General features: G+C 44.8%; 1 protein-coding gene across 1 annotated transcript in view; it reads left to right on the forward strand.

The window, feature by feature from the left end:
* The window catches only part of KATNAL1 (katanin catalytic subunit A1 like 1), a 163,868-nt gene that overhangs the window by 130,640 nt on the left and 9,580 nt on the right, over nt 1-23,648 (forward strand). Inside the window, exons 8-9 of the mRNA XM_066583135.1 lie at nt 801-927; nt 3,079-3,213. Coding sequence (XP_066439232.1) covers nt 801-927; nt 3,079-3,213 — 262 coding nt within the window. The remainder of the gene's footprint in view (nt 1-800; nt 928-3,078; nt 3,214-23,648) is intronic.

Raw genomic sequence — 23,648 nt, forward strand, 5'->3', positions numbered from 1 at the left:
ACCAAGATTGGACTTGTTGTTAATTTTGAGTGTTATATCTGGAGGAAGTCAGGCACTTCTCACCACTTGCCCAATACCATCCCTACAGTGAAGCATAATGGTGGCAGCATCATGCTGTGGGTGAATTTTCAGTGGCTGGGACAGGGAGACTACTTCATTCAGCTTTCCATCAACCCTGTCCAAAGTACAGAGATGTTCTTAATTAAAACATGATCAGAGCGCAAGGGACTTAAGACTGGGCAGAAGGTCCACCATCCAACAAGACAGTGACCCTAGGAACACAGCCAAGACAACACAAGAGTGGCTTAGGGACAACTCTGTGTATATCCTTGAGTGGCCCAGCCAGAGCCCTGACTTGAACCTAATTGAACATCTCTGGAGAGACCTGAAAATGGTTGTCCACAGATTGTCCCCATCCAATCTCAAAGAGCTTGGGAGGATCTGTACAGATGAAACGCAGAAATTCCCTAAATTCAGGTGTGCAAACCTTGTGGCAATATACCCAAGAAGAGCGGAGGCTATAATCGCTGCCAAAGGTGCATCAACTAAGTACTAAGTACAGGGTGTGAATATTTGTGTCAATGGAAAATGTTAGTTTTTTTTAAATAATAAGACCACAACATAACAAAATGTAAAAAAGTGAAAGGGTCTAAGGACTTTCCAGACCCACTGTAGTCTTTACATGAAAAATAGTCTCAAGTCTTCAAATTGATATTGTGCAATGTCATTGAATAAGTTCCATTGCAAACATATGCAATTATATATTCTTACATAACTTTTCATAATTTCTCTCTTCACAGGCAAGGTTTTACGCTCCCACCACCATTTTTATTGATGAAATTGACTCAATCTGCAGTCGTAGGGGAACCTCAGATGAACATGAAGCCAGTCGAAGAGTCAAGTCAGAACTGCTTATTCAGATGGATGGTATGGTCTGTCTATATATTAATGGTTTTTTTTAGGATCCATGCCCCGTGTACTGTATTGCCCCGTGTACTGTATTCCAGCCCACGTTTTTAAACAGCAAATTACTAGTCAGAAACCTCTCTGAGAGGTTCCTACCAAGAATGGAAATACATTCTGACTGAAAAACGTAAAAGCTGATGCACTGCATGCTGAAAGTATGCCAGACCGTCATACAGGCAAAGTGTGGATATGTTGAATCCAACACTTGACGTTATTTCCAGATTTCAAGAATCAGTTAGAAGCTTGAGCTGTGTTTTTTTGTTTCTTTGTTTTGGTTTACTCTGTAACACGTACATCCCAGATCATCAAGAGTTTTGACTATTTCTTCCCAATTTTACATTTTAAGGAGTGTTTTCAAAATTTGGCAGGGTATGCACTGCTATAATTCAGCAAGCACATGCAAAGTTTGTTTCAGTAATGGGATGACTCAGTATTCAAGAACTCAATTACTTTCTCCTATACTTCACAAATACCCATAGTGGGACTTCTTTGTGTAGTAGGTCAGGAACGCTCTTTTTTTTTTTTTTTTTCCCTAGAGAGAGCACCTAGAAGGTGAGTGAGTGAGGAGACTTATGAGGTCATTCATGATCCTCTGGGTAATATGCAAATAAGGGAGATGGAACAATACCCGAACAGCTGTCTGTTTATGAATTCTGGTTCGGCTTTCAATTCCCAGTCATTGTTACAAGGCGTGTATAAAGAGTCTAACATTGACTTGCAGGAATGCTGCCTTCCAATAGGTGGCACTGCAGAGGTATTGTTCCATCTCCCTTATTTGTTTGTGTAGTATATATGATTACCAAATTAGTTCTTCCTACATTGTTAAATTGCCTTGAATCATGCGCCTATGTCTTAAAGGTCGGCTGCTCTATCTATAGATTTTACAAATAGGGAAACGCGAATACAGCCAGCTTAATATATATATCCATATAAGGCCACCTGTCCACGGGCGGTATTTCATCGTGTTACCCGCGACGATAATTTTCACGTGGGTAACGCAATGAACACTTTTCATAGGATAACTATGGAAAGCGCAGCTCGATGTACACAAGAGTGGAAAATCGCAGCAATACTCGCGTATAAAAAATTGCAGCATGCCGCGATTTTCCGTGGTGAACCTATTATAGCGACAGGTTCATCGCGGAAAATCGCAGTGATCTAATGCTTCCCTGTGGCGGCTCCTGGTGGATAGCTGGCCTTAGATGGTCTTTGTTCTTCCCTCAGTCTGCAATGCCCTCTGGCTGAGCAAAACCTTCTCTCCTGTAAGCATGCTGCCCCCATGCAGGAGATGGAGTGGTCCTATGACGCCACACGTCCATCATTAACCGGGCTCAAACTCTATTGGAACACACTGCGCATGCGCTAGTTTCTTGGACACCGAAGAGCTGCACAAGAGTAGATGAAAGTGTTCAGTCATTTCTTGGATCTCCATGTACAACCTGTTTTAGTGGAGTTTGTGTGCAGATTCTCTACTCTTTTCAAGATCCCTCTTTGCTCTCAGTGAATGGAAATACAGCTTTAGTCCTAATCCAAATTCGTTTTTTTTAGCCTTTAGATGTAATAGATACTTCTGGGAAAGAAAGTTAACTCTATATGTTCATTTAATAGAGCTTTTGGCCATTACAATTGCACATCATAATAGAGTTTGACTTTTGCGCAGAACTAAAGTGCCTAGATGTAGTTCTGTTTTTCCTTGTGCTGAGAATTTGATAGAAAAGAACTTTAGGAGTGTTTCCTTTAATAACTTTTCATCCCCTTTAGTCTGAGAGCAGTAGAGACAGTTATATAAATAACCTGTCTCCCTCGGCTGAGCAATGTACAACAGTAGTTATTTTATGTAAAGCCCTCCAGCATCAGACTTCAAAACCACCGTGCACAGATGCCATTTGAGAAATTGCCTGGGACAGTCTGTTTTATGAATATATACTTGGATGAACCAGCAGAGCAGCGCAGTGAAAGCCGAGCTGCTATGATTGATGGCCACTGGCCGCAGAATTCTAAGAAGCCTACAGAGCAAAGTGCGGTTTTAATAAAGATCATGGTTTCTCCATTGTCAACACCCTTTGTCAGTTTATTTCTACTAACTTCATAATGTGTGCTTTAATATTGCAGGTGTTGGAGGAGCCCTAGAAAATGATGATCCCTCAAAAATGGTTATGGTTCTGGCTGCTACCAATTTCCCGTGGGACATTGATGAGGCTTTACGGAGGAGATTAGAAAAGAGGATATATATACCATTACCTACAGGTATTGAGATACTCATAAATTGCATACAGGCAGGTGCAATTGTTAGAGACTACAACTAAACCCAAAAATGTACCTATGGAAACTCAATGCATGGTACATAAATCTAGACATGAACACAGGAACCAGTAGGGATGCCAGTATATGTTTAGGGCAAAGTCTGAAAGTTCTGGTCTATTTAATGGCTGGACATTGACCTCAACAGACTGGTGAACTTTCAGGGCAGTGCCAGGCTACTTTATTTCTCATTAGCTATGCAAGATTGTTATAAATTACCATTACGAAGAGGACCATTTGCATAATATATTGGGGAAGTTCTGATTTGGCTATTGTGTGCATGTAGGTTTAGGTTCACCAAATGTTCACCAAAATCCAGCGCCATTGTTATTTAGCTATATTGTTTTTTGGGGTTTTTTGGCTAATTTTTGCTTGTTTTTATTGTGCACATTGGAAAAAAAAGCAATGATCACTGAGCTCTGTTATTGGCTGCAGCAGCCTGTTAACGGAACGGCACACGCTGACTGCAGCCTCTAAATATTACATCAGCAGGGAGACCCGGAGCCACCGTTGGGGAACCAAGCAGGGCGTAGGGAGTTTGAGCTCTTTATTATTTTTTTAATGAAAAGGCTATATCTTGAAAAATGCCCTTTGAACAGTTATTTTTAAAAAAATTTATGTCCACAAAGCCTAATAAAAGGGTGAGGCGTATTGTGAATAGTGGATGCTGTATTATCTGTATATGGGTGTGACCTTTGATTGTAATCCTTCCTGTAATGATAACAAGACTACTAAAATGTTTTCTCTACAGAACAGTTAGTGACAGGTTATTATAGGTATGTGTGTATATATATATATATATATATATATATATATATATATATATATATATATATAATCTTTATTTGTATAGCGCCAACATATTCCGCAGCGCTTACAAAGACAGGGAATACAGAAAGACAAAAATTACAAAACCACGGTTACATAGTAATCAGTTGATGGAAACAGGGGTGAGGGTCCTGCTCTAACGAGCTACCCACTACAGGTAATGGGGTGTTACAGAAGGTAAAGGGCTGGAAATGCGCATGGTATGGCGAGGTGGAGAGTGAGGGGTGCTATCCTCATAGACAATGGTCAGACATTTGGCCGTGTGACGGCAGGAGCGGTTTATGATGGCTAGCAGGGATTGCAGTTAGTAGGTCAGGGAGCATGTTATCAGGCGGAGTACAGAGGGGTTTGTTTAGGGAATGCGGTATGCCTCCCTGCAGAGGTGCGTTTTTAGAGCATGCTTGAAGTTCTGCGAGTCCTGGATTGCTCTGTTAGCCTTTGGTAGTGTGTTCCAGAGGACCGGTGCTGCTCTGGAGAAGTCTTGGAGGCGGGAATGAGAAGTTCGAATTAAAGGGGCGCTCAGTCTGGTTTCGTTAGCAGAGCGGAGAGCTCCGGCTGGGTGATAGATTGAGATGAGGGTGGCGCTGCGCTGTGGAGGGCTTTGTGGATGAAGGTAGTGAGTTTAAATTGAATTATATATTTAACGGGCAGCCAGTGCAGTGACATGCACAGGGCACAGACGTCCGAGTCGCAGCTAGACAGAAAGATGAGCCTGGCTGCCGCATTCAGGATGGATTGGAGAGGGTAGATTCTGGTGCAGGGGAGGCCGATCAGCAACGAGTTGCAATAATCGAGCCAAGAGTGGATGAGGGCAACAGTAAGCATTTTTAGCATGTCCACATTGAGAAAAGAGCGGATTCTTGCGATGTTCTGGAGGTGCAGCTGACATGTTCAGGCGAGAGATTGGATGTAGGGGGTAAATGATAGATCCGAGTCGAATATGACCCCAAGGCAGCGGGCATGTTGTCTAAGAGTTATGGTGGCGCCACACACTGAGATGGAGACGTCAGGATGAGGTCGGTTAGTGGAGGGTGAAAATACCAGTAAGTCAGTTTTAAAGAGGTTTAGTTTAAGGTAGACAGAGGACATGGTGTTAGAGACAGCGGACAGCCAGTCGGTGATGTTTTGGAGGAAAGGTGCACAGATGTCACGGGAAGAGGTGTATAGCTGTGTGTCATCAGCATACAGGTGGTATTGGAGGCCAAATCTCCTGATGGTTTGTCCAATAGGGGCTGTGTAGAAAGAGAAAAGGAGGGGGCCGAGGACCGAGCCCTTGGGGCTCCTAATAGCAGGGGGAAGAGGAGGGGAGGTAGAGCCAGCAAAGGAGATGCTGAAAGAGCGGTCAGATAGGTAGGAGGAGAACCAGGAGAGAGCAGTGTCCTTTAGGCCGATGGAGCAAAGCATACTGAGGAGGAGTTTGTGGTCAACAGTGTCAAATGCTGCGGAAAGGTCGAGGAGGATCAGTAGGGAGTAATCGACCCTCGATTTGACTGTCAGTAGGTCATTGGATACCCTTGTAAGGGCAGTTTCTGTCGAGTGTTGAGGTTGGAAGCCAGACTATAGGGGGTCTAGGAGAGAGTGCTGTGATGGATAGTTTACAAGGTGGGAGTAAACCAGGCGTTCTAGTGGTTTGGAGATGAAGGAGAGGTTAGAGATGGGTCGGTAGTTGGCAGCATCAGTCACGTCCAGAGTCGGCTTCTTTAGCAGTGGGGATATGATGGCGTGTTTGAAAGAAGAGGGAAAGATGCCAGAGGTCAGAGAGAGGTTGAATATAGTGGTGAGATGCGAGATGACCACTGGGGAGAAGGAACAGAGGAGGTGTGAGGGGAGAGGGTCGCTAGCGCAGGTGGTGGGGCGAGCAGAGAAGAGCTATTTGGAGACTTCTTCCTCTGTCACTGGTCTGAGTACAGACAGTGAGAAGGAGATAGATGCAGTGCTGACAAGACTAGGGTCAGGGCTAGTCTGGGATTGGGAAGTTATTTCCTAACGGATGTCATCCATTTTCTTTTTGAAGTAAGCAGCCAACTCTACAGCACTAGGATCCGTCACCGGGGGCTGCAGTTTAGGGCTGAGAACCGAGTGAAAAGTATCAAAAGAGCCGTTTAGGGTTGTGCGATAGTGAGGAGACTAGAGAGGTGAAGTAGACTTTGGCGTGGTGGAAGGCGAGGTTGTAGGTTCTAAGCATGAATTTGTAGTGGAGGAAGTCTGCGGACGTTTGCAACCTCCTCCACAGCCGTTCAGCACTTCTAGAGCACCGCCGGATGAAGCGCGAGCCAGGGTTGCTGCGTTCTACATCAGATGGCTCGGGTCATGGGGGGCGCCACTTCATCCAGGGCATGTTTGAGAGCGGTGTTGTAGTGAGCGGCAGCCAGGTTGGGGCAGGAGAGGAGAGCGATAGGGGACAGAGAGGACTGTGGGGATTCAGCAAAGTCCTGGGTGTGAATGGCCTTAAGGTTCCTGTAGGTACGGTAGATAGGTGGGTCTGGAGAGATGTTAGGGAGCGTGACAGAGAAAGAGAGGAGGTTATGATCTGAGAGCGGGAGAGGGGAGTTAGTGAAGTTGGAAGCAGAGCAGAGACTGAGGAAGACCAGATCAATAGTGTTGCCATCCCTGTGAGTGGGAGAGGCTGAGTTGAGAGAGATCAAGGGAGGAGGTGAGCGAAAGAAGCTATATATTTATAGATTATGGCATTAAAAAATCAAGTAACCAAAAAAATCAGAGGTTTAATATAAAAACTTGATTTAAAACAGGTCACTATCTGATTAACCATTCCAATCCAAGAATGGATTTGTTGTGGGAAAAAAAGATTCTTGAAACCAAAGTGTTTAAAAACTGAAAGCTGTTGTGCTTTTTTTTAAACTCGTTTTATTGAACAATAAATATACCATATATTATATAAGTAAAAAACTTTGCCTACATCATAAAATCTTTTTCAAATTAAGTAAGAATTCTACAGGTACATTGCCCACATCTGATATATACATACAATACACTAGTACATTAGGCCTTCATATGAGCAGAATTCAACAGTTGGCATATTACTGAACAGCTCTAGGTATAGCTCTATTCAACAAGCCTTGGAGCAGATCCTGTGAGGGAGTTGTCTGACTGCCACACCGTCTCCCCCGCACCTCGTTAAATTTCTCTGGGCATTTTCTATTTTTATAGACTATCTTTTCATATGGCAAGGTGGAGTTAACAATGCTCTGCCACTTTGAGAGCATTGGGGAGCGCCTATCCATCTATTTTAAAGCTGTTGTCCTGCGAGCCAGAAAAAATACCTTAACCCCTTAGTGGCCAAGCCTGTTTGCGCCTTAATGACCAGGCCAAATTTTGGAAATCTGACATGTCACTTTAACACGGAATAACACCGTAAAGGTTTTGCATATCCAAGTGATTCTGACATTGTTTTTTTCGCCACATATTGTACTTTATTTAGGCGGTAAAAATAGACCAATAGAATTTGTGTATATTAAATGCGTCAAAATTGGGAACTTTTTTTAAAAAATCGTCATTTTTCAACTGCAATATTTTCAAATATGTACAAACATAATATAGAAATTTTTGATGAGATATGTATTTCCATCGTTTTACTTTATTCTGGAAGCACATTGGAAAAACGTTCGTATTTTTTTTTAACCATTTAGGAGACGTACAAATTTAACATTAATTATTCACATTTTAAGAAAACTTTATTTTCCTTCACCAAGCCAAGATTGCAAAGGCTTATAGGTGTCAGAATGATAAATACCCCCACAACTGACCCCATTAAAAAAATACACCCCTTAGTGTATTCACTGAAGGGGGGTCAGGAGTATTTTGATCCCACAGTTTCTTTTTAGGAATTCATTTAATTTAGAGGAGAAAAAATAAAATTTCATATTTTTGCAAATATGTCATTTTGAAGAGTTTTTTTTTTCTATAGTACACATGAAAATGAGGATTTACACCCCAAAATGGATACCCCCATTTGTCTTGCGTTCAGAAACATACCCATTGTAGCCCTAATCTTCTGTCCGCATGGACAACGGGGCCCTATCCAAAAGGAGCAGCCGGTGGCTTTCAGGACAGAAGTTTTGCTTGACTGCTTTTTAGGCCCCATTGCCCACTTGTAGAGCCCTCTGATCGGCCAAAACGACAGAACCCTCACAAATGTCCCCATTTTCGAAACTAGACCCCTTAACGAATTCATCTGCATATTTTGACCCCTGAAAAAATAGTTCATGGCAGCATAGCCATGCTTGACAAAGATCTCGTGATTGAAACGTTGCAGCTTTTACTTTGGAGGTAAAATAAAGCTTTGATTTTTATTGCATCACTTTATGCTGCTACGAACTATTTTTTTTCCTGTGTCTGGCTGGAATCCTTGGATCCGGATACCCTGTAGTGGCGTGCATTTTTCCAGTCCTGCTTCACTGTGAGACTATATAAGAGTGCTGCTCGTGCTTACCATTTGCATATTTTGACCCCAGAGTTTTTGAATGAAGCGAAGCTAAGCAGAAGGAAAAAAAAATAAGATTTTTATTTTTTTTAGCAATTGTCATTTTAAAAACTGTTTTTTTTTTTTTTGTACAGCACACATAAGAATGAAGACTTTCACTCCAAAAACGGATACCTCTATTTGTCACGTGCTCAGAAACATACCCATTGTGGCCCTAAGCTTGTGTCTGGATGCACAATGGGGCCCAAACCGAAAGGAGCACCCGGTGGCTTTCAGAACAGACATTTTGCTTGGAAGCATTTTAGGCCCCATTTCCCACTAGTAGAGCCCTCCCATTTTGAAAACTAGACCCTTAACAAATTCATCTAGTGGTGTACTACGCATTTTGACCCCACAATTTTTGAATGAATCGAAGCAAAGCAGAAGGAAAAAATTAAGATTTTTTTTTTTTTTGACAATTGTGTAATTTTTAAAAATAGTTTTTTTTTAGTACAGCATGCAAAGGAATGAAGAGCTTCACCCCAAAATGGATTCCCCCGTCTATCCCGTGTTCAGAAACATACCCATTATGGCCCTAATCTTTTGTCTAGATGCAAACCGAATGGAGCAACAAACTTTAACTGTCTTTTAACTTTTACATGATCGCCATTATCCCCTGGATAATGGTGTTCATAAGAACGGAAACCAATCACCGCGGCCCACTGTTACTGCTCCAAGCAAGGAGATTTTACATTTCCGAGGCCCTACCTAGCTTCTGCACTTGCGTGCGACATTTTGGCGACAGGCGCATGTGCCAAGGCTGGGGAAAGGTCCACGTATAAGGATCCTATCAGGGGACATTACCGCAGGCCTTAGGTAAGTAATTTCACCTTTGCTCACGGTTCGGATCAGTGATGGGAGGTGAAACTTTAGCTTTTTTTAAACTTTTACATGAACGCTATTATCCTTTGGATAACAGCAATCACATGACCAATAACCGCATGCTGCGGCCCCCTGTGAGATCTCCAGGCTCTCGGCTACATATAGTAGCCTGGTGCGGGAAGATTTTAAATTACCCCGGCAATCTGCGGCTTTTGCGCATGCATCCGCCATTTTGGCAACGGCTGTGTACGCAGAAGACAGGGTAAGGTCGGCGGATGAATCCGGGAACCTGAGCTACCTAATTTTATCTCCCCTCACGGATCTAAGCCATTTTTATTATTTATTTTTTTACACTTATTTGTAACTTTTACATGATCGCTGTTATCCATTGGTGACTGCTCCCTGCTCTCGGCTACTCATACTAGCCGGGAGCAGGGAGTTTTATAAATTTCCCGGGCCTCTCGGCCCTCTGCCTGTGCGCGTGACGTAATTACGTCTGGCACGCATACGCAGACATCGATGTTAGGTCCTGCAGGACCAGAACGCCAGGGGACATCGCGGAGGATGAGGGTGAGTATTCTCACATCCCCAGAGGATTCATATTTTTTATGTCCTCGGGAATGGAAGCCCAGCAGGCCAGGAAGTAAAAACACTATGGGGTGGTAAATAAGGGGTAAATAAGAAATATCCGATGATAAAATTGCATATACTCTGCTCAAGTGGGACTACCATTCCTATTAGCTGGCTTAGAAATTCTGTGATCTCCCTCTAATACACATAGATATCTGGGCAGCTCCATATTAAATGATTAAAATTTGCACCCAGTGGCTGGCACCAATGACATTGGTTGGTATATACTCTGTTCATTTTATAGAGCCTAGTCGGTGTTAGATGGCACTGATGAAGTATATACAATTGCGTTCATTTATTATTTGCAGCTGGCGATACCATGGTAGATGAGGACATTGCCGCTTCCCATTCCTCCCCAATAAGCAAGGGGATAAGATCCTTCCATCTGTCCATTACCATCATTGGCATATAAGAAATTTCAGAATGCAGTAGATGGGTATACAACATCAATATCAAACCCCTGGGGCTCTGAGTGTGTATTATGCCTATCAGAGGGTACAAAGAGAAAGGTTGTCTGGGTTCTGGAAACTGTGTCGTGAGTGTATGTCAGAGTTGTAAGTATCTATAGAAACCAGTCCTCGGGACCTGGTAGAGTTGCTGTAACTGTTCAAAGGAGACTAAGACTCCATCAATATATAGATGTGCTAACGTGGTAATTCCCAGGTTCACCCAGAACTGCTTATCTGGTAAATTCACAAGGTGCGGGAGCGCTCTATTGTCCCACAGAGGGGTTTCTAAGGGGGTACCTGCATATTTGTCCAGTGATTTACATGTCTGCCACACTTTAACCGCCAATTTATAAATAGGTAGCATCTGCTTGCCAATTAGCTCTGGCTTTTCTAGCTTTGTTCTCTTTGCGTGCAGTCTCTACTCTTTTTGTTACTTGCTCGCATTTTCTATCCTTTTCTCTTCTATCTCTCCTTTTGTGGGTTTTTGGTCGCCCTCTCTCTCCTTTTGTGGGTTTTTGGTCGCCCTCTCTCTCCTTTTGTGGGTTTTTGGTCGCCCTCTCTCTCCTTTTGGGGTTTTTGGTCGCCCTCTCCCTCCTTTTGGGGTTTTTGGTCGCCCTCTCTCTCCTTTTGGGGTTTTTGGTCGCCCTCTCTCTCCTTTTGGGGTTTTTGGTCGCCCTCTCTCCCCTTTGGGGTTTTTGGTCGCCCTCTCTCCCCTTTGGGGTTTTTGGTCGCCCTCTCTCCCCTTTGGGGTTTTTGGTCGCCCTCTCTCCCCTTTGGGGTTTTTGGTCGCCCTCTCTCCCCTTTGGGGTTTTTGGTCGCCCTCTCTCCCCTTTGGGGTTTTTGGTCGCCCTCTCTCCCCTTTGGGGTTTTTGGTCGCCCTCTCTCCCCTTTGGGGTTTTTGGTCGCCCTCTCTCTCCTTTGGGGTTTTTGGTCGCCCTCTCTCTCCTTTGGGGTTTTTGGTCGCCCTCTCTCTCCTTTGGGGTTTTTGGTCGCCATCTCTCTCTCTCTCCTTTTGGGGTTTTTGGTCGCCATCTCTCTCTCTCTCCTTTGGGGTTTTTGGTCGCCATCTCTCTCTCTCTCCTTTGGGGTTTTTGGTCGCCATCTCTCTCTCTCTCCTTTGGGGTTTTTGGTCGCCATCTCTCTCTCTCTCCTTTGGGGTTTTTGGTCGCCATCTCTCTCTCTCTCCTTTGGGGTTTTTGGTCGCCATCTCTCTCTCTCTCCTTTGGGGTTTTTGGTCGCCATCTCTCTCTCTCTCCTTTGGGGTTTTTGGTTGCCATCTCTCTCTCTCTCCTTTGGGGTTTTTGGTCGCCATCTCTCTCTCTCTCCTTTGGGGTTTTTGGTCGCCCCCTCTCTCTCTCTCCCCCTCTCTCTCTCTCTCTCTCTCTCCCCTTTGGGGTTTTTGGTCGCCCTCTCTCCCCTTTGGGGTTTTTGGTCGCCCTCTCTCCCCTTTGGGGTTTTTGGTCGCCCTCTCTCCCCTTTGGGGTTTTTGGTCGCCCTCTCTCTCCTTTGGGGTTTTTGGTCGCCCTCTCTCTCCTTTGGGGTTTTTGGTCGCCCTCTCTCTCCTTTGGGGTTTTTGGTCGCCATCTCTCTCTCTCTCCTTTTGGGGTTTTTGGTCGCCATCTCTCTCTCTCTCCTTTGGGGTTTTTGGTCGCCATCTCTCTCTCTCTCCTTTGGGGTTTTTGGTCGCCATCTCTCTCTCTCTCCTTTGGGGTTTTTGGTCGCCATCTCTCTCTCTCTCCTTTGGGGTTTTTGGTCGCCATCTCTCTCTCTCTCCTTTGGGGTTTTTGGTCGCCATCTCTCTCTCTCTCCTTTGGGGTTTTTGGTCGCCATCTCTCTCTCTCTCCTTTGGGGTTTTTGGTTGCCATCTCTCTCTCTCTCCTTTGGGGTTTTTGGTCGCCATCTCTCTCTCTCTCCTTTGGGGTTTTTGGTCGCCCCCTCTCTCTCTCTCCCCCTCTCTCTCTCTCTCTCTCTCTCTCCCCTTTGGGGTTTTTGGTCGCCCTCTCTCCCCTTTGGGGTTTTTGGTCGCCCTCTCTCCCCTTTGGGGTTTTTGGTCGCCCTCTCTCCCCTTTGGGGTTTTTGGTCGCCCTCTCTCCCCTTTGGGGTTTTTGGTCGCCCTCTCTCCCCTTTGGGGTTTTTGGTCGCCCTCTCTCCCCTTTGGGGTTTTTGGTCGCCCTCTCTCTCCTTTGGGGTTTTTGGTCGCCCTCTCTCTCCTTTGGGGTTTTTGGTCGCCATCTCTCTCTCTCTCCTTTTGGGGTTTTTGGTCGCCATCTCTCTCTCTCTCCTTTGGGGTTTTTGGTCGCCATCTCTCTCTCTCTCCTTTGGGGTTTTTGGTCGCCATCTCTCTCTCTCTCCTTTGGGGTTTTTGGTCGCCATCTCTCTCTCTCTCCTTTGGGGTTTTTGGTCGCCATCTCTCTCTCTCTCCTTTGGGGTTTTTGGTCGCCATCTCTCTCTCTCTCCTTTGGGGTTTTTGGTTGCCATCTCTCTCTCTCTCCTTTGGGGTTTTTGGTCGCCATCTCTCTCTCTCTCCTTTGGGGTTTTTGGTCGCCCCCTCTCTCTCTCTCCCCCTCTCTCTCTCTCTCTCTCCTTTGGGGTTTTTGGTCGCCCTCTCTCTCTCTCTCTCTCTCTCTCTCTCTCTCTCTCTCTCTCTCTCTCTCTCTCTCTCTCTCTCTCTCCTTTAGGGTTTTTGGTCGCCCCCTCTCTCTCTCTCCTTTGGGGTTTTTGGTCGCCCTCTCTCTCTCTCTCTCTCCTTTGGGGTTTTTGGTCGCCCTCTCTCCTTTGGGGTTTTTGGTCGCCCTCTCTCTCCTTTGGGGTTTTTGGTCGCCCTCTCTCTCCTTTGGGGTTTTTGGTCGCCCTCTCTCTCCTTTGGGGTTTTTGGTCGCCCTCTCTCTCCTTTGGGGCTTTTGGTCGCCCCCTGTCTCCTTTGGGGTTTTTGGTCGCCCTCTCTCTCTCTCTCCTTTGGGGTTTTTGGACGCCCCCTCTCTCTCTCTCCTTTGGGGTTTTTGGTCGCCCCCTCTCTCTCTCTCCTTTGGGGTTTTTGGTCGCCCCCTCTCTCTCTCTCTCCTTTGGGGTTTTTGGTCGCCCCCTCTCTCTCTCTCTCCTTTGGGGTTTTTGGTCGCCCCCTCTCTCTCTCTCTCCTTTGGGGTTTTTGGTCGCCCCCTCTCTCTCTCTCTCCTTTGGGGTTTTTGGTCGCCCCCTCTCTCTCTCTCTCCTTTGGGGTTTTTGGTCGCCCCCTCTCTCTCTCTCTCCTTTGGGGTTTTTGGTCGCCCCCTCTCTCTCTCTCTCCTTTGGGGTTTTTGGTCGCCCCCTCTCTCTCTCTCTCCTTTGGGGTTTTTGGTCGCCCCCTCTCTCTCTCTCTCCTTTGGGGTTTTTGGTCGCCCCCTCTCTCTCTCTCTCCTTTGGGGTTTTTGGTCGCCCCCTCTCTCTCTCTCTCCTTTGGGGTTTTTGGACGCCCCCTCTCTCTCTTTCTCCTTTGGGGTTTTTGGACGCCCCCTCTCTCTCTCTCTCCTTTGGGGTTTTTGGTCGCCCCCTCTCTCTCTCTCTCTCCTTTGGGGTTTTTGGTCGCCCCCTCTCTCTCTCTCTCTCTCCTTTGGGGTTTTTGGTCGCCCCCTCTCTCTCTCTCTCTCCTTTGGGGTTTTTGGTCGCCCCCTCTCTCTCTCTCTCTCCTTTGGGGTTTTTGGTCGCCCCCTCTCTCTCTCTCTCTCCTTTGGGGTTTTTGGTCGCCCCCTCTCTCTCTCTCTCTCCTTTGGGGTTTTTGGTCGCCCCCTCTCTCTCTCTCTCTCTCTCTCTCTCCTTTGGGGTTTTTGGTCGCCCCCTCTCTCTCTCTCTCTCTCTCTCTCTCTCCTTTGGGGTTTTTGGTCGCCCCCTCTCTCTCTCTCTCTCCTTTGGGGTTTTTGGTCGCCCCCTCTCTCCCTCTCCTCCCTGTTGTGCTCTTTGGTCGCCCCTTTCTCTCCCTCTCCTCCCTTTTGTGCTCTTTGGTCGCCCATTCTTTCCCTCCCCTCCCTTTTGTGCTCTTTGGTCGCCCATTCTTTCCCTCCCCTCCCTTTTGTGCTCTTTGGTCGCCCTTTCTCTCCCACTCCTCCCTTTTGTGCTCTTTGGTCGCCCTTTCTCTCCCTCTCCTCCCTTTTGTGCTCTTTGATCGCCTTTTCTCTCTCCTTTTTGTGCTATTTGGTCACTTCTTTGTTCGGTCTCTGCTTTTGATTTCTTTGCTGCCTCTGCCTCTCTCTCCTTCCCTGTCTGCAAAACTTACAGTGCATTATGTCTAGTGCTCTACCTGAGAGGGCAGATCTTAAGACAGGCATATAGTTTTGTGTTTTCTTGATTGAGGTGTTCTGCTTCACCACCACTGAGGCCCCAGACTAACCACTATACAATGTATCCGTTTACCAGGAGTGTTCCTTTAAGCTACTTTGTAACAATGAGAAGTTTTATAGACTATTTAGTGTGTTATCCTCAGTCACAGGTCTGTGTTCTTTCCCTCAGACTCTTAGAATTTTTCTGCTTCACTAGCAGCAAATTAATTACTTGTGTCAGTGTGCCAGACGCATTTAGGTGATATTTGTTTTATACTTCATAGTCTTCAAATAGGGAGTTCTGCAGTGGTGAATATAAAAAAACATCTTTATAAAGCATTGCTATACTGCGTTAACCCTGTCCGTTCTCTTCACTAGCTACTGTTTTGCTCACATTTTCCCTAAGCATTTCATATAAGGGATCGTTTTAATGTCCACCATGGTACATTTATGATGGATTATAAAGCGTATTTGTATTTAACTATACAGCTCTATGTGGCTGATGTCAGCAGCAGATTAATGTGATAAAGGAGTTGCTTCCATATCTGACGTAGTCTGGCACAGCAGGGAAACTGCTCCACCACGGCAGATTTCAATTCCGATCGGATATTTGTAAAATGTGTATTTGAAGCTAGCTGCTGGCCAGACAACAGGGGAGACTATTAACTCAGCCTGTGTCCTGGACAAATTGAAATCCTAAAGTGAGGCAGTTTTTTCGGTTCCATTGAAGCCTAAATTAGTTTGAGGGTGGGGGGGCAGTGATTGGTGTTTTAGTGTGAGATTTTTCATAAGAGGAAAGTGTCATCCATTCTTCATGCTGCAGAAAGGCTACATCCATACAAACATCCCAACTTCAAAATGGAATAAAGTACCAACCAGAAAGTGGTGGTAAATTATTTCTGCTCTGAATGGTCACTACTCACAGGTTGTGTTCCCTAACGTTCAGTTCTGCATCCTTTATTTTGCTTATTTATTAATGATACAGAAAATGGGATTAATATTGCTATTTCTATTTTTGCAGTTGACACCAACCTATGTAGTATAGGGCAGTTTCTAAAAATATTCATAAGTTATGGCCGCTTTACATGGGACGAGAATCTCATGATTTTTGTTTGCCCAACCAAACGAGCTGGTGATTTCAGCACCAGCTCGTTCCCACTCGGTCAGCCCATTTAGACTGCATGATTCTTGTTGAGAATCGTGCAGTCCTCGTGTACTAATTGCTCAGCATCACACATTCCTGTGTGATCTACTGAATGATCCGTATGTAAATGGAATAATTGGAATAATTGCCTGGGTCAGCGCTGATTTTTATGCCGGCTAAATCTAAAGGATGAGTGAGGACCTCTCAATTTTCACTCGTCATTAAGTCGGTTGCCCCGTTTAAACTGAACTGTTATCGTGCAGTTTCATTCCTTTAAATGTTTTTCTAAATGATGATCGTTCCCTCTAAAGGGGGCATTAAGGCCCATTTAGACTCAACGATTATCACTTAAAATTCGCTCAAAAGCCGTCCTTCCAGCGATAATTGTTTTCTAACTGCACTGACATCGTGCAGTTTTCGCTATGCCATCGCTTATCGCTTAACGATGAGCCTCATCAGGGATTCACAACAGGATACAGCTGATACTATTGTTTCAGCTGTATCCTGCTGCCTGATGACAGGCTGGGTATGAAGAACAGAGCGGTCCAGCTCTATCCTCCATACCCCGCTCGGAGCGCTCAACTGTATAACAGCCGTGTGCTCCATGCAGAGAACAGCTGGATGCAAAAGACAAGCTGGGACACCCCGCTTTTCTTCTGCATCCTTTGCTTGAAACACTCGACTGTATGACAGACAGACGCTCCCAGCGGGGAACAGCTGAATGCAGAGAATAAGCGCCCCCCTGCTTGTCTTCTGCATCCTCGGAGTGCAAGGTGATCGCTCAACGTTTACGTGATTATCTTGCGATATAAATGATGTAACGATTATCACTCAAAAGACCTCTTTTGAGTGATAATCGTTGTCTAAATGGGGCATTACATGCTGATTTGGACACGCTGTCTTTCTGGGCATCCATTTGACAAACAAGATTCAGTGTGGATAAATGTAGAGTTACATATCTGGTTAATTATAATCTGCATACACTACATGCTCCAAGGGGAGTAAAATTGGGAGAGTCCCTTGTAGAGAAGGCTCTGGGTGTCCTTGTAGATCATTGACTTGGCATGCTGCTGTTTAGTCTATCGGCTGCTTCTAAGGCCAGCAGGATACTGTTGTGAATTAAAAGATATGGACTTGAAGGACAGGGATGTAATAATACCACTTTGGTGCTACTTCATATGAAATATTCAGTTTACGGCTGAGTCACAGTTCATTAAAAAGCATGTCTTGGAGATGGAAAAAATAAAAGAACAACTATACTCAAAAGGCGTGATTGGAGCATCTGTTTAGTTTTGAGGAAAGATTAAAAGCATGACTTTTATCTGGTCTTGAAATCAAAAAAAGCCTGGCAGGGGCATATATGATTAATTTGTGTATGTATATAAATGGCCCATACAGAAAATATGGTGATATATTCCATGTAAAGTTCCTGCAAAAGACAGTGGGATGGTTTCTCAGTCTGGAAAAAAACAGGATACAGCCTTCAGAGGTGTCAAGGCTTCTTTACCATAAGAACTGTGAATGTATGGAAAAGTCTGCTCAGGAGCTAGGCACAGCAGTAAGAGGCAATGGCTTAAGAAAAGGCTTATTTTGTTTCTTAGAACAGGAATCACTAAAACGTTTGCAAATGTATAGAATTCTTGTTTTGAATGTTCATCCAATCTGATTGCCGTGCGGAGTCAGATGGGAAACCTTTCCCATGTTAGAGACATTGGTACATATGTTCAGGCCTTATTGTTCTTTTTTTCTGGATTGATTGGGGTAAATTATTCTGGATTGATAGGTGTCTGGGATGATTTAGTGATCCTGCATTGAGGAGGGGGTTGGACTCGATGACCCTGTAGGTCCCTTCCAACTCTACAATTCTGATTCTATGAAATAAATTTCTAAAGTTTATCCATGTCCCTTCCTTTTATCCACACCCTCTCCACATCCCTTAGGTGAACTCAATGGATATATGTAATCTTTCAGCTGTACTAGGTAAGGGTACTTTTACAAGGGATGACTGTGGTGCACTTAAGCACCCGATAGTCACCCCAGCCATCATCACTTGTGTGCTTTCATTTAGGAGTGATGATTGCTCACTGAATGGAAACGGCCTGATTTGCTTCCATTCGTTGAACAATTATTGCTTCTGTATACACGCACAGGAGGGACAGTCGCTGGGACTGCTGTCAGACACATACCAACAGTCTTCCCACGTGAAGGTACCTTAACCCTTTCCAATCCACTGTCTGACGTCTGAAGACATTCTGATTGAAGGCTGCAGAGCTCCGATGTCGGAAGATGTCCGGCAGGGTATTCTTACTGTATATTACTGGCTGCTCTGTTGTCGGGGGGCCTCTCCAGCATGTCCCATACCGCAGTACTGGCTCTAGCCAGCAGATGGCACCATTGTATAATGGCCAAAAGAGAGAGCCCCCTAGGAAACCCTGAATCCAAAATTGGATTGCAAAGGGTTAAAGCACCTGGTATCCATGCTCCCCCCCCCTCCCCCCCCCCCAGTGCTCTGCCTCCTAATGCTATAGACCTCATATCCACGCACCTTCCCCATTTACTAGAACAGGGATTCTAAAATTGGCAGGCGCCCCCTAGTTGTTGACATGACTCTGTCCTACTTTAATTTTTTACCGGATACTTTGTTTTAAGAAAAACTTAATCTGTTTCATTCCATAATTTTTATGTATAAGAATTATTCATACAAGTAAGTCCATGTCTTGAGGGAGGGCCCATTCCCCTTTAGATACAGTAAATAAAGTAGATGAAAAAAAGTAAGCCAACAAAGAACTGAGTTTTCAAAGCCGAAATATATCTATATGTAAATATAAAGTACAGCATTGAAAGGCAGACTTCCCAAAGGATAGTCCTCACATACGTTTGTGTGCCATTCACAGGCATTAATACATCTGTAATTCCTTTTAAATATTTACAAGCACAGTCAGGCAATTTGAAGCCGAACATCATTTCAACATCACTGGGAGCCGCCAAAGACTTAAAAAAAAGTTTCAGTGTTTAAATTCGTCTGTTCTCCGGGAAAGAACATAAGTTTCTAAAAATTTTTTCACTTGAAGGCACAGATCATTGTAATCAGATCATTGTAATTCACCGATGGCTGGTCCCCGTGACTGTGCTGTCTAGACTCGAGCTACATCAGAATGCAGCAGCCTTACTTCTCCCATTACTGTTTCTTCACATATGTCAAATGCTTTTATGGCTGTCTGCAATGCAAACAGACAATTACCTGATGAGTAAAGTTTGTTGCAAATAGCAGTGGTTAAAATATTAGGGAGATACTAATTTCTACACAGGGATTTAGATTTCCTTTAAACCAGACTAAATTGGGTTTTCAAACCAGACAACCACGTTAAAGTGTAATGCACGTGATGTAGCCATGTGCCTGGAACTTGAACGTTTGCACATGGAGTCCCTATGACTCTGTACTATTGCATATGATGAGTGCCACTGTATGTTGCCACTGTGTTCCACAACATTATGGAAATATTCTCCCCTGGAAGCAAGGGATCTTGAGATGAATATCCCCATAACACAGCATCCAATAGAGCATGCCATGACTTCTTTCTGTAGGGTTCTATGCAAGTCCAATAGAAAAAAAAACCTCCGTATGAAATCAAAGAGCATACAAAAATACAATGTGTGTTCATAGATGCCTATATTACTTGAAAGGTTGAGCTGGATGACAAGCACTAATGTGTTCACATGGCCACCAACTGGGTGACTACCAAGAATTCGTTCACTAGTCGCCTCATTTCACATCCCCTAAAAGTAGTTGCTGGTTAATTATCATCTGGTATAAATGGGCCATCATTGTCTTTTAATGACTAGCTAACAACTTTGCAAGGAGATATGTGCTTGTTCAGTGCGCCTCCCACCAAATATTGATTGGCTCCCACCTTTTTTTTGAACATTTTGCCCTCCCACTTGACACTTATTGGTTCCTGATAACACATAAATATGTGCGAGTGATACTCAACTGAACAGTCCCTGCTACAGGCTCTGGCTATTTTTCTTGCTTAAGGCCTCATGTCCACGGGCTTACAATCCGCAGCGTTTCTCCCGCACGCAGATCCGCGGCCCATAGGGATGCATTGGACACCCACAGGTAGTTAAATACCTGCGGATGTGATTTTTCCCGTCAGGCGCGGATCCGCCTGCGGGGGAAAAAAATGGACATGCTCCATTTTAGTGCGGGTCTCCCGCAGGGACGGCTCCCGCAGGCTTCTATTGAAGCCTATGGAAGCCGTCCGGATCCGCGGGAGACCCATACCAGAATTAAACTCACCTGCTTCGGACGATACGGTTCTTCCCTTCTTTGCGGCCGGATCTTCTTTCTTCGGCCTGGCGGATGTGCCCGGCGCATGCGCGCGTCACGCCGCGGCGTGCCGAGCACATCCGCCGGGCCGAAGAAAGAAGATCCGGCCGCGAAGCAAGGAAGATCCGCATCGTCCGGAGCAGGTGAGTTTATTCTGATTTTTAGGCCTCATGTCCGCGGGGTAGGAGGGACCTGCTACAGATTCTACATGAAGAATCCGCGGCGGGCCTGATTTTCCCCGTGGACATGAGGCCTAAAAATGCACTCTCTGCTGCGATCTCTCACTGGTTTGGCCTTGGACGTAACAGTGATGAACCACGGCTTTAACAAAGAAAACACAAAATCAAAATCCTTGCAGGTGAGAAGAATGTGAGGCCGCAGTACCGACTGTTCAGTCAAACCAGACCAAAGCAACGAATGTTTACTTAAAGACTGACTAGTAATTATTAGGAAATTATAGTACCAGTGTTTCTGGTGGTGCAATGCCCCACACAGTACTGCTACATGCACGTCACACACACACACACAGCTCTGCTACGTTGCATTCGCATATAAGCTGCACGTGATTTACAAACTTCAGCAGGTCACTGAAGAGACATATTCGCTCATTGCTTTTGCATATGAGCTGCATGTGTTTTACGAACAGCTGGTGGCTGAGGTGAAATTGTGGCTTGTTGCTGTCATGTAAGCTGCATAAGCTTCACGGCGGCGTTGAATCTTCTATGGTGACATCTTTGCACGACAGCGACTGTTTGTTCCAACACTGGGCAACAGTTAACGATTAGGTGAAGGCTGGACTGGTGTTGGTCGCATTAGCACTTGAGCTGAGATAATATGACATTCTGGAGATGTGAAGATAGCGGTGAAGGACAATGCTTCAATGTTGTTGGACCATTTGCACTGCCACCTATGCATGTCTACATTTGTGAGGTGTAATTTTTTGGAGTCTCCACACAGGTGTGCAGCAGTCTGACAACCAGGTACAAGCTGGCAGACTGAGTACTGCTGTATCCATAGCAACTGAGGCCACAGGGTTTGTGGAGCATGTAGTTTGCCCACAATTCCTCATTCACTGCAGAAGGAGGATAAAGGACCTGTGATGACGTCACGTCATGTGATCAGGGGGCAGAGCTAAGAGCCGGCAACTGACATGCTCTGCATGTAACTTACGTCACACACACACAGATTTGATGGACAAGTGGTTGTTAGTAGTTTGATTGCATATATTCATGTGCATTCAGTGGACTCTGCAACCAATGAGCATTGGGGAAGTGGTTAAAATTTCAAGTACACGCCTGCCAAAAAACTTCACGCCCCCTAACTAGTCAACAAATTATATTTCGTCCCATGTGAATGCTCCCAACAATTCGTTTAGCGATTTGCAAAATTGAACAAGTGAAGAGTAATCACTGTGTAAAAGAACATGAACTGTTGGTCGGATGCTTTAGTGTCTTTTTCAATTTAACTATACAAATGAAGAGACGCCGGGTCCATACAATAGAATCGTCTTGATTTAATCCATATAAAGATTGCACATGATAAAAGGTACCGTACCGAACGACGTCCACACTTATTAATGTTCAGTACGGTATCTTTTATCATTTGTAATTTTTATATGGATTAACTCAAGAAGTTTCTATTTTATAGAGCCAGCATTTCTTTGTTTGTATTGCTTTTTGCCGCTTGACTCACAGCTAGCGAGTACTCCGTTGGATCTTCAATAATGGGTGGTTTGCAATTACTGACATCCGCTTGGAAGAGCGGCGAAGTTTGCTATATTTCCTGTTCAGACGATAATTATCTCACATAAAGCTACCTTTATCTACTAGTGCGTTGACTGGTTTAAAAAATCCCTTTCAGTTTGTCCTGTTGGGAATGCCAAAGCTAATAGAGGTTAGTTCCTTCATTGATTCCCCCAGCTATTGAGTAGAGAGCAGCAGCAGTACATCTATTTTACAGGAGGGACTGCATTTAGCAGATAGTCTTGATTTCAATGGGTTCCTGCAATTCTTTGTTTTCTGTACAACTCACCCTATGATACTAACTAATCACAAGTTCTCTCCAGTAAGTGCCCATAATAATACCCATAGAGGGCGAAGGGTTGGAATGAACTGGATTGCTCCTTCAAATTGTATTGGACTGTATTTTCTGCTAAACTATTGTAATTATGGTACATGTTACATTCCTGATGCAGTGGTATGTTTCTGCCAGCACTGCTATCACAGCCAGCTATCCAGAGACATGATTAATCCTCTTTCCCATAATAATCTTCTGGTTCAAGGGCATTTACTTCCAGACTGGAATAGAAGTATAAATTATGGGATTGTTGCTGCTTCTGGAACAATTGCGAGCGTCGTACGGGCTGCATATAAAGTGGATGTGTTTCCAGTGAGGACTTGGCTGAAGTATATGACTTTTTTTTTTTCTAGCTTTTCCTGGAAAGTGATGTCATTAGACCAGATTTATTCATACATGTATTTTATGCTGCCTGCTGCTGTGAGAACTTATTACTTAACACATATAAAAATGAATTACAAAGAACATTGGGAGACTTTTCAAGGTCTTTAAAGTTGACTTTCAAAAAAGTGTTTTTTTTCCAAGGGAAATACTGAGAGATGTATAAGATATTCTAATAGGAATATGTTATGTTTCAGAGTGCGATCCTTTCTAAAAGAGTAAATTTAATGTTGCAAAAAGATGGCTCAGTTTAAAGAGCTCCCCCCTTAAAGGAGATGTCCCGCGCCGAAACGGGTTTTTTTTTTTTTTAAACCCCCCCCCCCCGTTCGGCGCGAGACAACCCCGATGCAGGGGTTAAAAAAACCACCCGCACAGCGCTTACCTGAATCCCGGCGGTCCGGCGTCTTCATACTCACCTGCTGAAGATGGCCGCCGGGATCCTCTATCTTCATGGACCGCAGGGCTTCTGTGCGGTCCATTGCCGATTCCAGCCTCCTGATTGGCTGGAATCGGCACGTGACGGGGCGGAGCTACACGGAGCTACACGGAGCCCCATAGAGAAGAGGAGAAGACCCGGACTGCGCAAGCGCGGCTAATTTGGCCATCGGAGGGCGAAAATTAGTCGGCACCATGGAGACGGGGACGCCAGCAACGGAGCAGGTAAGTATAAAACTTTTTATAACTTCTGTATGGCTCATAATTAATGCACAATGTACATTACAAAGTGCATTATTATGGCCATACAGAAGTGTATAGACCCACTTGCTGCCTCGGGACATCTCCTTTAAGTAAGAACTTACCATAAAGTATGTGTCCTTGAGTGCTTGTCTGAATGCAACTTTTTGCTGCAGTAGTGATTACAAATACCTGGGATGCTTGTAGTCTTGCCTCCTTAAACATTTGCTTTACTTGACCAGTGATGGTACTTTATGGCGAAGGGAAACAAAGGTAG

Source organism: Eleutherodactylus coqui, chromosome 1 (genome assembly GCF_035609145.1).
Source record: "Eleutherodactylus coqui strain aEleCoq1 chromosome 1, aEleCoq1.hap1, whole genome shotgun sequence".
In the NCBI taxonomy this organism is placed as follows: Eukaryota; Metazoa; Chordata; class Amphibia; order Anura; family Eleutherodactylidae; genus Eleutherodactylus; species Eleutherodactylus coqui.